The following is a 14,623-nucleotide window of genomic DNA, read 5'->3' as shown; positions in this document are numbered from 1 at the left end:
ATGTCATCTTCGAATGCGGGATGATAAAACGGGAGATAAAAATCATTACAAGCGTCCTTCGTGGTCTCGTTCAACGACCTGTCCATTCACTTTGGCTGTACCGGTTTTTCACGAGTCCAGCCTCTGGAGAACGTCATCTCTGCATCGACCAACCTTCCACGCTCGATCGAATTATTTCGCCTCAATTTCCTTCGTCGCTAAACGATACCAGTGACAGATATCAGTTAGTTATGATTTTTGGCGTTTAACGAGGGTGGATCTAGATACGTAACGAATCAGCTTGAAGCAATTGTTTTATTCTTGTCAAACTCGCTTCATTGTCATTATTTTATGGAGTGTCCACATATATGGAATGTTATCCAGACTCGATGGGCGATGAGTTTGCGTTGCTCTGTTCTGTTGCAAGTCTGGATCTTTCCCGAGGGGTTCCTTGGAAAGACCATAATGTGTGTATCAACGTGCCAAGTTAGTTTTACTCGACACCCGATAGAACTATCTCACCTTAGTATCTTGTGCAACCACCACGTGTTAAGAAACAAGGAAAATTAGAGGAATCGTACCCTAAATTATATACTTTGTATCAACGCGAACTTGTAACACAATGAGAACGTGCTCGCCATTTCTTATAACAATCCAGCAGACGTAATGTGTAGGGCGTACCACTTTGCTCTAAGATTGCAATAACGGCACAACAGAGATTTCAGTATTTTAAAATATTAATAAAAGTAAATATTATTAATTTTATGCAACTGAATCTAGCATTAAAAAAATTATATTAACATTGTGCAGTTTGTAGTATAAACATGTTTTTTTTTACTATCAAATAACGAGATTACGTGTAAATTAGACTTAATTTTAACCAGTGCTCACTATTTTCTTCAACAACTTGTGTAGGTTCCACTATATATTAGAGTGATACAAGGATACAATCACTACTAATCAATAATTAGAAAAACTAAGGATCAATTTCATTTAACAGTGTAACATGTGAGATAAGATCGTCGCGTAGGTTCAACTAATATTTACAAATGTTTGAATCGTGTTTTTATTGTAATCACCGAGTGATATATCGTTTTATCAGTCTATACACATAATTTCGAACATAAATTCTCTTATCGACTCATGCAAGGACAGCTTCTTCCGTATAAAATTATTGGATCCACACTGGTAGGGTCAACCTTGCTCGAAACTCGATTGAATTATTCGCTTAATTTCGTTCACCTTTATACGAAAGCTACACAACAACACAACAATTACCCAGCACTTATATAAGAAATTCCTGAAATAATAATCCTTTGTAGGAACGAGCCACGTTGGCCACACTGGCCACGTTTGGTGGCCCGGCCGATCTCGCTGGACACTCGTAAAACTGCTGGCGCGTTTCTTCTTTCGCGAGGCGCTTCTTACGTGACTTCCACGGGGGCAAGGTCGCATTCCCTTGACGTAAGATGAAGCAACCACGAAATATGTGCCGAGACACTCCTATTGTATTTCACTCTCTTACCAATTCGACTCGCAAGCTAATTTCCTTGGCGCATAAATATCCTCCGTCCGTTCTCCAAAAGGACTTTTCGCTCTCTTGCGCAAAAATTATTTTCAAATAAATACAGCAGAATTATTTCTGCGTTGGAACTGGAGATTTTGACGTGGAGTCTCGAGTCCATTTGCAGTGGAGAATTCGTCAGAGTCGCTTCTGACGAATACAGCGTAGCGATCGATATCCTCCTGTTCGGTGTACGATGGGTGCAGAATTTTGATACAGCAGCGGACGCGCGGATGAGCAGCAGAAGCAGCAGCGATATTGGTCGGTGCAGCGGCAAGTTCGTTGCACTTTGACGCGGAGGCCAAAGCCCAAAGAGGAGGAGGGGGGGTAGAAGATAGGTGGATGGTACCTCGAATCGGTCACTGGCGCCAAATCTCGTAAAAAGCTTCGTTCCCCCCTAACGACGCTGGTGGCTCGTAAGTGAAGAAAGTATGCTTTAAACTCGTCCGGTCTCTCCATCCCTATGGTCCGCACGTCCTATAACTTCATGGCCATGGTCCGCCATACTCGAAGAAGGAAGGAAACGTTTACCCATGCACCGAAGCTACGCGCACCACCTTTGCGCGATCTTTTACGGTTCGCCAGATTCGTGGGTGGCCATCTCTCGGCAAATTAACCGCCATTTTTCTTCCCTGCTCATTTATATTTTGCGAGGCCAACTCTGTAAAAGCGAAAATCCTCCGATGGTTCCGCAATGCAAAAAACTGTGCGTAGAATCCAGAAATATATCGCCGGCGCGATATACATATAGAAAAGAAATGGACGGGCGTCGTCATAAGGGAATTACGTGATTGGCAAATTTATTTCCTTCGTCTATAGGCACACCGATTGCTATAATCCTCCTACGGTATATATATATATATATATATATACTTTGTGGCAGAATGAGTCAGCGGTTTGCCATCAGGATCTATTACCTTTATTTCGCAATGTAGCAGCGCAGACTTTAATTGTTTAATCTTTGATCGCGTCTGACGAATTTTCCCTAATGGATAATTCTATCGTAACCTAGCTTATTACGTAACAAGTATTTTTGACGTTTTACCGAAGAGTTTGGGGGATAATAATGATGGATCGATCTTTCATTGCGTGAAAAATATAGCGGAGAGAGAACGGAATGCCGAGTTGAATCGGCTGGAAGTAGTAATAAGGATTGATACGGGCAAATTGGCCTGGTCATAATTCAAGGTCGACGGAAGATCGGCAATTTCTCGGAGTTACGCTTATATATACAAATATAGCTACAGCTCGGGATTTATTTTCGCAAGTCGAAATTTATGCGAGCGCGCGACAGACGAAGAAAGCAGACGGGGGACGAGGAGGGTCTTTGGAAAGTGGTTAAAGATTCGTAAATAAAATTCATGCGGAGTATCCGCATGTTTATAGAGAGCTTTTTTCGATGTGTGGTAGGAAAATTCTCGCGGGACGCTCTCTACAAAGGCGCAAAGCTGTGTGGATCGTAAACAGATTTTTACGACTCGTCGTAAATATACAAGCAAGCACTCGCGTGCATTCTTAAGCTTACCTAAGGCTGGTATGTACTTCCTTTTATCGACATATACGTAGGATTATACAGTAGGTATATACAGGTATCCATAGACTGTAAGTTTGGCCACGGCTCGCTTTTCTTCGGCCAAATTATCCCCCAAAGAAAACAATTATATATAGCTTAAGCTCGAACGATGCTAAAATGCCACGTGCTTGCATTTGCCCGAACCAACAAAAATATATTGTATACACTATATCGTGTAATTTACCTTGCAATCTCACAATTTTCGATCGATCAACCGTATCCAATTCATTATACAGAATTTCCGGTACTCGAAACTTTGAAGATTCGCCACTGTAGCACTATATATATATATATATATATATATAGAAAAGAATGGGTTTCCTGAAGCATGTATAAGAGCAATCGAGAAAATGCGAGCCGAGTGCATCATTGATAGGGATTTCCATTCGCTTCCCCTTCATCGCGAGAAGGATGTAAAGACCATTATTTTCGCTATTAAGATCGCCATTATTAGGCTTTTTCTCCATGGATGCTCGGCAGAATTTTTCCTCTCGGAGGATCTGACATGGCGCTAAATGCTACGTTAGCGAGAGTTTAGAGCGTGCGATTAAAACGGGAAACAATGCGAAGAGGAGTTTTGGGAAAAAATGGCGAGCGATGAGGTTTAGCGATTGGGAGCTACTCGAGGAGTTTGTCGAGAGAGATGGCCGATTGGGAGTGATCCCCAGGCGATCTATTGTCCGGTACTGTATATTTCCGCGGATCGATCTGTCTAGATCGTGAATGCAGGGGGACCGAAGGGTACTACGAGTGCCGCAATGCATCATTTTCCTCGCTTCCGCAACGAGGAGAAAACTCCGGAGCTTCTATCGACACGCAAACTCTTCCCTTATTTCTGCCCCCCCCCCCCCCATCCCCTCTTCCCCACTCACCCCAATCTGTTTTTTCCCTCCTCTTTCCATATCCTCGCCAGGATCAATATGAGACGAACTTTGCTTTTATACACAAGCGGAGGGGGGGGGGGGGGGGTTCCAATAACCCCCCCCCCCTTCCTACTTTTAAACAAACCGACTAAGATACCGCATCTCTCCTCATCAAACCCTTGGAAAACAAACGAAACCCGAGTCTCCGGATTACGACTTCGCCATTGGAATAAAATTACTACCTAATCGTAAAATGGTCCTAGAATGTTATACTTTGTTGGTAAAATGTAACGTTCCTTTGGTTTCTTTATCTGTCCATATACATCTACAGCAGTAGCATAAAATTATTAGCTCTTTAATTTGTAGAGTCAAAGATTTGGACAAGTTGATATATATATATATATAGAGTCTTTTGATTCCGGTATTTAGAGTGTCAAAGGAAAGCTGGTCTGGCGTTGATGAATTACTGTTAGAAATGCATGTAACATATTAGTAATCACGAATGTCGAGTGAACTGTGTATAGATATGGCGTTACAGGTGAAGCGAGGTGTAGAGGGTTCTCCAAGCTGCGTGCGCATACCTTGTCACGTGTTACGAATTACTGGTTACATAAAAGGGGGTCCGTTGGTTAAAAACCAAATTTATATATAGTCTCTTGCGAACGGATAAAATGCATGGAAAAGAAGAGGAAGAAAGAAAACTAAAAGTAAGACTAAATTTATTCCAATCGGAAGGGTATAAATCATAACATTTGCACATACCAGTCATACCACCTAAGCCGAGTTTTATAAGAGTATCACATTTGATATTTCGCGTCAATCAGGTGGCAATTGTAAATCGATTAAGCACGCGACTTTACGCGTCTGGTTTCTTACGCAATCCCGAAGCTTATAGGAATCTATTTAAAGACCAATGGGGTTTCAAGCGTAACAGCAGCTCATGGAAGTTGCAAAATCGCCGTGGAATTCCGCGTGGCTCGCGCGACGCTTTTGCGCTGCGACGAAGAAATTAGGCTAAACCCTTATAAGGCTCGGAATCAGCAGCGTTTATTTTCCTTTTCCTCGGCTCGTAAGTGGACGTCGTCGGTGCGAATTATTTACGCGAAAACCCGACAAACGGGACAAGGTTCGAGGCCGTGAAAAAATTACGTTGGACGCACGAAATATCGTCGGACGAGGCACCGCGAGATTGCGTGGTATCTTCATTTTAATTAAGGAGCTTAATTACACACATTAATCGAGCCGGTGAGTGTGCGAAAAGGCGAATTCTATAAATCTTCCGCAGGCCACTCGAACGATGAGCGCGAGAAAGCAATTTATTATTTTCCCTTTGAATTGGAATTAAGTGCAGTGAGGAACGTACCAGTTGGTCGATTTGTGATAGATCGAGCTGCTCGGTGTCCGAATAAATGGCCGGAAGATGGAGTGCTGCTTGATTTTTCGCTGCTTTATGGGATTTGGGCGAACGATAAGTATATATATACAAAGAGAGAGTTTGTGGGAATTTCTGATACGGATTGTACGGGCCAGAGGCGCGCAGGAAGGACCAATCGTTGTTTAAATTGGCCGAGCTGCGAGCTGCTTATTCCGGAGGATGGAAAGAAAGGTAACTCTGTGCGGTATATATAGCGCATAAAAACGTGTACAAGCACACGCTATATAGCTATACACATGTGCAAGACGCAGGTACGAAAGGTATTGTTCGTCGCGTTTCACTTTCACGTGGCGTCCGCGCGTAGGGGCGTAATTCACGCGTGGCTGCTTAATTGTGTGCGTGCGTGGGCGTGCGTGCACGACGAGCCGGTAATCGCGGCACTGGGTAACATATGCGCGATTACGTTACGTCTCGTGGCCCTTGCCAAGATGAGGCGAGAACGCGCGCCAGGAATCCAGCGTGGATTCCGTCGAACCCGCAGCGAGCATTGCACGTTTGGTGCTCGCGCTGAGAGCCTCGGATCCTTTTACCAAAAGGGATTTCATCATCTTCCCATTACATCCACCAACGACCAAAACGGACGCACTTGCGATCCAATAAAACAGCGTTCGCCAAATATTTGACGATAATGACACAATTATCGTATAAAACTATACAGTACTCGAGTGAAGAAAATAAAAACAACGAAGAGATCGGTTGGAAAGAGCGTAACCGAGCAAAGTTGATTGTGGGTAATGAAACGATTCTTTTGGGAGGTATAATGAAATAACTTGGGCAAGATTTTACCTGGGTATTGAATAATACCAAAGGAATTATAGTTTTTAGTATTCTAATGACAAGCTTCTGTATAGTTTTGCAAGCAACGATTGCAAGATTCTCTCTTTAATTCTCGTCTGCATCCTCGCGAATGACGTTACGACCGAGAAGAAGGATTTTGGCGGAAGAAACGTTTAAACTGTGTCACAAGGGAAGGTGGATTTCCGAAGACTCCGTTCTCTCCTCCGTAATGCGAGCTGATGGGACACGAAGAAAAGATCGCATCGTGGGTGATGCAACCGCAGGTGTTCATCAAACGTAATAGCCCACTGCGTTAACCACAGAAATAAATGAAACTCGTTCCTCGAGTCTCGAGTCTCGCGTCTCGCGTCGCCCTACCACGTGGTCCTGCACAGATTCTCTCCGTTCGATATAAAAGCGCGTGGGCAGCCGTGGAATGCGTTTTCATTTGCACGACATATAAGCGTTGAAACGTGCAAATTATCTTCATCCGTGGGGTGCGTCCCCCTGGAGCCCCGTGCACAGTGACCTTCCTCTATCACTGGAATGTCAACAATTACCTTGATTGTAATCATAACAGATTTCTTGCCTCTTTCGGAGAAATACATTTTTCCTCCGGTATAGATAATACACGTGCATCAAATACGAGAGGAGTCTTGACTGTGTTGGTATATAGAGTAATAATTAAGGAAAAGAGTGATTTGTGGAGAGAGGCTGCAAAATGTCAAAGAAAAGCCGATCGGTCGTGGATAAGGTTCGAGTAATCGAAGAAGCCCGAAGATTAATTGGCTCGTAGTCGAAGGAATAGCTCTCTGTGGATTTGCGTGTACGTATATAAGTGTAAGCAATGCTCGGGGTCTTGTCTATTAACGGAGAAGAGACTCGAACCGCAGGATATCGCAGCTTAGCACTGCCGAGTAGTGCCGAGATGCTATTCGCTACGTAGCTGCTAATTAGTTTATTGCCAGCAGCAAAAAGATCACCAAAAAGGATCTTCCGCCTATACCCCTCGCGTGAATTACATTATCATCTATTTCCACGAAACGCCAAGGTTGCCAACTCTCTCCCCCCTCCTTCTTCCTTTCTGTATAAGAAACACACAAAATATCTTTTCTCTCGAAGAAGAACCTCGCACAGGAGATGTACGAAATTACTGCGAGGAATTCGGTGGTAAAATAAGCGTTCATCGAAGAGAGGATTAAAGGAGCGTTGATAAAAAATTAGAATCGAGAGGCAGAAATTACCGGTGACTTCCGCAATGGACCCCGGAAGACGCAGAGTATTGTATTAAAGAACCTGAAGAGACACGTCGATTTGGAAGCTTTTGTTATTGTTGTAGTTTTTTTTTTTTTTTTTTTTTTTTTTAACGCTCTCGTAGGTAAAGAATACCGAGAAGACGTTGGATGGCGGTATTTGTTGCGAAGTCGCGTATGTACGAGCGTGAGAACGCCAGTTTACGCGAGCCAAGCATGACGAGGATCATCCGCGAAACGGACGGAGGTAGAGGAAGATGCCAACTGCGCTGCTTCGCTTGCTTGTTTCACTCGTGGCGCGTGTATTCGCATTCGCCTGCTGCTTTCGATAGAAATCGTGTCCTTTTATACTCGGCTGATAGACTTTGCTTTGGTCTCACTACATATATGTGTATACTATATGCGTATACTATATATAAATGCCTCTAACAATGAAAAGACACGGTATACACACGCGACTAAAATCATATAGGAAACTAACAAAGTACTCGTGATCATTACTATCGCTTGTGAGTCTTTGAAATAATCAAATGAAATTTTATAATTAAGAGTATAGTTATTTTATAGATCTTTTTCTAATATTAATGTATTAGAGAAAGAATTTAGTTTATGCTGCATTTTTATTTCTGGAATTGAAGTCGTTTTGGGAACAGATTTTTCCTTTATTTTTAATTAATTTTTCGAGGAAGAAGAAGAAGATGCTAAGAGATCGCTTATCATTCTGTATCCAGTTTCGCGAGAAATCGTTTCGTTTCCAAGCGTAAATAACTATATATTTAACCGTTTTCACAGGAACATCAATAATCGACCCTCCCCATGCACGTTCTTCGAAGCTACTAGTTTGAAATCTTCTCAATTGTTTGCAAAAGCAATGTACATCCACTCGCGGCATAACCTTATATAAGTAAGCGACACACTTGTATTAAGGAGGAATGCTGTGCATGCGCCTTAATTGGTCCCAGGGACCGCGCAAGTTATTTCATTACCGCCTGAATCACAACCGCTCGAGAATTACAGATGTAGCTGGACTCGTTGGAGCATCAGGCACGACTAAATTTTCTTTTCTCACTTACGTACAAACATAAATCAAGATGATTGATCGGAAAATCGAGTAAAACATCGCTATCGTTTTATAGCATTCCTACCACTTTCTTTCACAAATCAAACTACATCCTATTTCACGATAAATCCTCCCTCCTCTGTCGTCTATAATTAAGTAATTAAAATTATTAGATTTTTATGGATTAAAGTGGAATATCATGGCATTTATTTCATTAGTTTTTATGTTCCCCTAAGTAGGGTGGCTTTCATCAGCACCATCTTGTTTTTAAACCTGCAAGCGAATTAAGGATCCACTTAAAGTTATGGGAAGAACTTGGTTTACCAGCTGTCGGTAGCTGGGAAATCTGTAAAGGAGACTTCTTTCCTCCTACTACTCTTAGCTGATAACGCTGATAAGAGCTGATAGAGCTAAATACCGTTAGATGTTTACAACTTTCTTCTCTTATCTTAACCACTACAAACTTTGTAGTTTCATCATGCTCGTCAAGCCAAAGTGTTAATTTATTTTTAAAACAGCCTCTTGTGTTTCCAATTGAAAAGGTAAATAGATTTTCATTTAAACACTTAGATATGACTTTAAAAAATTTTAAATTCAATCAGAGACGACTCATTAAAGTTTGAGAAAAGAAAATTTGGTGATTTTAAGACATATACACCTAATTAGTAAATAAAAATCGTATTTAGAGCGAGGCTTCTATATCGATAATAGGTGTCGCTGTCCTCTTGTTATTTTTTACCCAGGATACACACAGCAGAATCCCCAACAATACCCCAGCAACGAAACCAGAGAAAATATAATTTACACGTGACTGTTTTTAATATCTTTCATGCGCAGACAATGTAAATAAATGTATTATTTTTAATACTACATTCAACGGAGCTTTCTGACAAAAGGTTTGTTTGATAACTCACTTAAAATGATTGCAGCACATATTTTTCATCATTGCATCACCAAAAATACTATTCCACATTTCCATTCAATAATTAATTACATGAGTATTATATTATTTCCTTCTGTCTTTGGATGTAACGTGTTAACAGGTAGAGCGAAAACCTTGACTTCTTAAACAAACAAGGAGTTCGATGAAAGAAAATCCTATTATCTTTCATGTTATTCCTGTCTTTCGTCCCTGCACAATTTATCAAAGATTATAAGTAAATAAAGTAACTTTACCTAAACACAATTTTGATGAACGAAACTTAGTAAGAACACTTTAACTAAAAATATTAATACTAATAAAACTGAAATAAAATATAATTAGTTTTTAAGTGACAAAAATTTCTGTTTAATCAAAAGCAAAAATATATAAATATAGGTAATTAATGTGTGTAACAATAACGGTATACGAAATAGAACTCTAAAAATCCTTAAATGTGTGTATTGCACGAGTATTGTATTGCCTTCATTGCATCCTGTAACATTGAAAATAAATATTATTGAAATATTTCATCGAATCTCTGTCAGTGTTAATTACTACAATTATTTATATACGAATATTTGATTAATAGTGTCGGTGCATGATCACAGACTCCAGCCATAGTATTCCGAATGGAATCTGAAACACAATGGCATCGCGACGTAAAGCGAGAAAAGCCATAGAAGAAAAAAATTCGTCGATAGCAGTGGAAACTAAATTACGAGTAGACGAAGCAACGTCTCATTTAAAGAATGGGAACTGCAATAAAGCCATCTCTTTGTACAATCAAGTAAGTTTTATAAAACAAATAAACTCTGAAGGTGGATAACCCACGTTTTATGTAAAATTATATTTAACTTTGAACAAATAAATGAAAAGATTGTTCTTTATTTAGTACTAATTATTATTTTTAACGAGCTATCCTGGCAGCGTAAATCGAAAGTCGATCAGAAGCGAGCATTTTAGCAATAAAGCAGAAGGCAATGCTGCTATTAAATAACGCGTAATTAATTTAATCTCTGCGCGTAACTGGAAAGCCTTTGAAAATTGAGCATATTAACCGAGCGTTTACCGACTTCATCCGTACAATAAGGCGATAATACTCGGCGATATAAACATTTCCAAGCAATGTTTAAATAAAATCATTTTACGTAATAATAATTCATTTTCAATTAAGCTAAAAATAAAGTTGATTTTTAACATTTTATTGCCTGATTTTACGATGGTATATATATATATATATATATATATATATATATATATATGGAAAAAGAACGAATGCAAGAATGTTTTGGGTGAAAAACCTATTGGATTATCCGTCTTTATATTTGAAAACTATTGAATATTTTAATACTGCACAAATCAAGTGAGGAAATAAAATACAGAAAGAAGAGGCATACCAGTTGTTGAAGAAGATATTTAAGCGAGTTGTTCAGGAGAGTAACAGAGGGTAAGCGCTTTCGAACGAAACGAGGATGAAGACTGAAAAGTGGAGAAGTATTTCGGGTATCCCAGGTTCGTTTCCTTGGACGACGGTATTTATGGATTCACACTAGCTCCCAGAAAGTGTTGAACATGACGCATTGTTGACTGTTACTACGGTAACAGCTCACCTGCGAAGGTGTCGATAAACACGCATTGCCACCACCAACTCTACCATTTCTTCTGCTTCGCCTTCTTCAGCACCATTTCATTTCAACCCTTACCCTTCCACCGTCCAAAGCTATTCCACCATTCCCACTCGCGAAGACCAGTACGCTAAATCCAAGATATTGAAAAATTCTGCCTTACAACGATTACTACCTATTTATATATAAAATTTAATAACAACGAGATTATTCCTTTCAAAACTACATATTATCGAGCCAAAATTTAAGCTGTAATTTCTACGTTTAAAATCCAAGTGAATTTCGAGATTTGATTCTTGAGTTGAGAAATGCTCTGCGTTATTGACTGATCAGTGTACCGGAGGAATTTTCGAAATAAATAAAGAATCGAGAGGGTTGTATATCGATCAACGTAGGTTGAATTTGTATAAAAGTGGAAGAGGAAGTGGGAGAAATGTCGGAAGACATCGTGGATGATTACAAAGGGAACTCGAGTGCTGTGGATCATCAAGTAATGGACATTCTGAATCCGACGATGCACGAACACGATCTGCTGCAGAGTTACGTGCGAATAGGGGTGGAGAGTAATGGAGATTCCAGGCAAGTTGAGAATCCAATCGAGCAGGCGTCAATGTTGAAGCGAGCACCAGCCAGTGGGTCCAGTTCCAAGGATGATCGAGATGGGAGCTCGAAAAATGATCGATCGGAGAAGAGAGGCAAGAAGAAGGAGAGGGAGAAGGCTGCAGCTGCGGAGTCGAAAAAGAAGGATAGACCGAAATCGAGGGACAATTTGGACACTGAGATAAAGCTGCAGAAATCGAGGAAGAGCTGACGCCGACGAAATAACGCGGTCAATCGACAGGAAGAGGTATACACGGACAAGGATCGTGCTGCAGCTGTAAATATGGGCAGTAAGGACATCAAGCAGTCCCTCAAGATGAAACGGAAACAGGATCGAAGCAAGAACCTTCAAATTCCCGAGGAAGCTGAACCTGCTGCTATTTTGGAGCTGGGAATTCGCGAGATGAAATTTGGCAACGTCGACGTTGCTATTAATTGCATAAATAAGGTGGAATCAAAAATAATCTTTTTCCACCAGAATTCTCTTTTTTTTTTTTTCTTTTTTTTTTTTTTAATTCTTTAAGAGTTTTCAGGGATTTTCATAAGTGTTATCTTTCTATATATATATATATATATATATATATATAAAGCTGTGGAAACATGGGGAAAATTCATATGTAGCGATTCCATGTCAAATCACCGAGACAATAGATTCGATTGTTTTTTATTTTCTTGAGAATTTCTTTGTTTTTATGATTTATCGAAATACGCTTGTTCGCATTATTTTAGAGCTTTTCGTTGATCCTAAAGGGAGTTGAGAAATTTTAATCTTTTTGAGCTTTTAAATCCTTCTAAAGTTTTCGAAAGTGAAGATATTCTTATCGGCACAACGCCTTTTTTCATTGCGAATTATTATTTTTTATACAAAATGAAACCATTGCTATTAGTTACTTCCATTTTTTGTCGGATGTAAGCAAAAATGTATGTTTTTGGAAACACCCATAAGACTTCGTATATTTTTTGATAAAAACTTGACAAATATCTTTATTAATTATAATTATCGTAAGACCACCGTGATCGTAGAACGATGTTTATCCATCTTCTTTTCATTCAACTAAAACCCAATAATTTTTTTCTATTTAAAAACTAATTACCTCTCAAGGAACATAATTTTGTGAATCAATTATATAAAGGAAAAGGAGATGAACAAACATTGTAAATCCATAATGAAGCAAAAACATTACAATTTATAAAATTGAAAACTTTTTGAAATATTAACGAAAAACTCTAAAAATGTAAAAACTGCAGTGCCTTACGACAAGTTCTACAAAGTATAAAATTCTAAAGTAAAACAATAAAGATGAGGTCCTCGAGCTTGATAATTTAATTAGAGTTCCCTATATAACATAAAAGTTTTTCTAACTAACTATAAGAAGAACTAGAAACATTAATTATATGAATTTTTATTTGCAAAGGCACTGGAGTTAAGCCCGAACGACAGGAATGCACTGATCTCAAGGAGCAGGTGTTACCTTTTATTGGGAGATGCACAGAAAGCGTTGGAGGACGCCGAATCAGCGCTAGAAGGTAAATTAAAAGAGTCCAACACTGCCAGAGCAATCTACTACAAAGCTGAGGCCTTGTATCACCTTGGCGACTATGAGATGAGCCTCGTCTACTACTACCGTGGAATGAGAATACGTCCAGAGTTCGGTCAATTTCGTCTTGGCATTCAAAAGGCCAAGGATGCTATACAAAACATATTGCGCAGCAAATAATCCACCACGTGCCTTACAATAATCAAATTTGTCCATGTAACAAATATACAGTTATCTTTTGCACTATGCTTGATTTACAAAATATTTCTCTTAATGTTGTAATAAAGCGTAATTTGTAAAGATGTAACGAAATATAGAAGAAGAGTACATGAATATAGTTTCAGAGAAACGACTAATTACTATACAATAATGATACAGCACCTTTTATAATTAGTAATTAAAAACTATTTCTGATACTCTATATTTTAGGTAGTACTATTTATTGAATAAAGTTCGTTTCGTTACAATACGAATATAGTATTTTGGTGGTTGATATTTATTTCTTCTTATCAAACTAATGTATAAATACTGTGTATGTGTGTGTTCAATTTTCGTTTGATACGGTTGAAAGTCGTCAACAAATAAACGTGACATTGGTATTAAAGTAAACGTCAAAGCCAAACTTTCATATTAGGTAAGTGGTTTTTTTTTCACTATAATAAAAATCTTTTATATTAAAATACGTAATTTCATAGTGGTGTGACAAATTTGACAAAGGCTTAGATTCAATTGTTACAATTGCGACGTTCGTGAAATTCAGATGCGTCCAATTTATTAGGCGTTGGCTAAAAAAAGACTCGGCTCCTTTAAAAAAAAATACTTGAAACGACTGTTTTTCTGATTTGTTTGAAAAAGAAACTGATTTTGACATTGTGTGTAGCAAACCTTATCGTAAAGGCGAAGATGAGTAGTACACTACATTTACTATTATAAATATGAGTAGAAAACTTGTGCAAATAATAATTATTACTTTAATTGCTTTATTAATTATTTGAATAAAATTCTAACAATTGTGACCCTGAATACTGTCACGATTAATCCCCCTGTGTGTTGATCGTTACCTTTACACTTTACAGTAAAATCTGCAATTACCAATGAAACGTTGAGCATTGAATATATGTATATATATATATATATATATATATATATATATATATATATATATATATATCATTTTGTTTATTCAATAGCTGATTTGTTCAACCATTCTGCACCAAAACGTTATAATTTGCGAGCTCTCCGAATAAAATGTTACATTAAGTTAAAACTAATTTCCAACTATTAACACACCTCTCCTGCAATATATTTAAGCGAAATGAGTGTTATCAAATGATTATACGAATATAAACATCGTACATATACACAATACCAAGCCGAACTCCTAAGTGCATATCGCGTTATATCGATTTTAGCGTTAAGTGGAGAAAATTTATA

General features: G+C 38.7%; 1 protein-coding gene across 6 annotated transcripts in view; it reads left to right on the top strand.

Moving 5' to 3' along the window:
- Positions 1 to 13,602, top strand: part of LOC136774373 (outer dynein arm-docking complex subunit 4-like) — a 141,133-nt gene extending 127,531 nt beyond the window's left edge. For 2 of the 6 annotated variants that reach the window (XM_066728628.1, XM_066728627.1), the window contains exons 2-3: positions 10,016 to 10,213; positions 13,067 to 13,602. In XM_066728628.1, the coding sequence (XP_066584725.1) occupies positions 10,073 to 10,213; positions 13,067 to 13,369 (444 nt within the window). In that variant the 5' untranslated portion in view covers positions 10,016 to 10,072 and the 3' untranslated portion in view covers positions 13,370 to 13,602. Of the gene's footprint in view, positions 1 to 8,974; positions 9,047 to 9,146; positions 9,401 to 10,015; positions 10,214 to 11,934; positions 12,100 to 13,066 lie in introns of those variants that run through there. The other 4 variants (XM_066728625.1, XM_066728626.1, XM_066728624.1 and 1 more) reach the window with 4 other exon arrangements.
- Positions 13,603 to 14,623: the final 1,021 nt, after the last annotated feature.

Source organism: Prorops nasuta, unplaced genomic scaffold (genome assembly GCF_024137725.1).
Source record: "Prorops nasuta isolate Cenicafe-Biocafe unplaced genomic scaffold, Cenicafe_Pnas_1.2 PNAS00006, whole genome shotgun sequence".
In the NCBI taxonomy this organism is placed as follows: Eukaryota; Metazoa; Arthropoda; class Insecta; order Hymenoptera; family Bethylidae; genus Prorops; species Prorops nasuta.
This window is presented reverse-complemented; position numbering and strand designations above follow the sequence as displayed.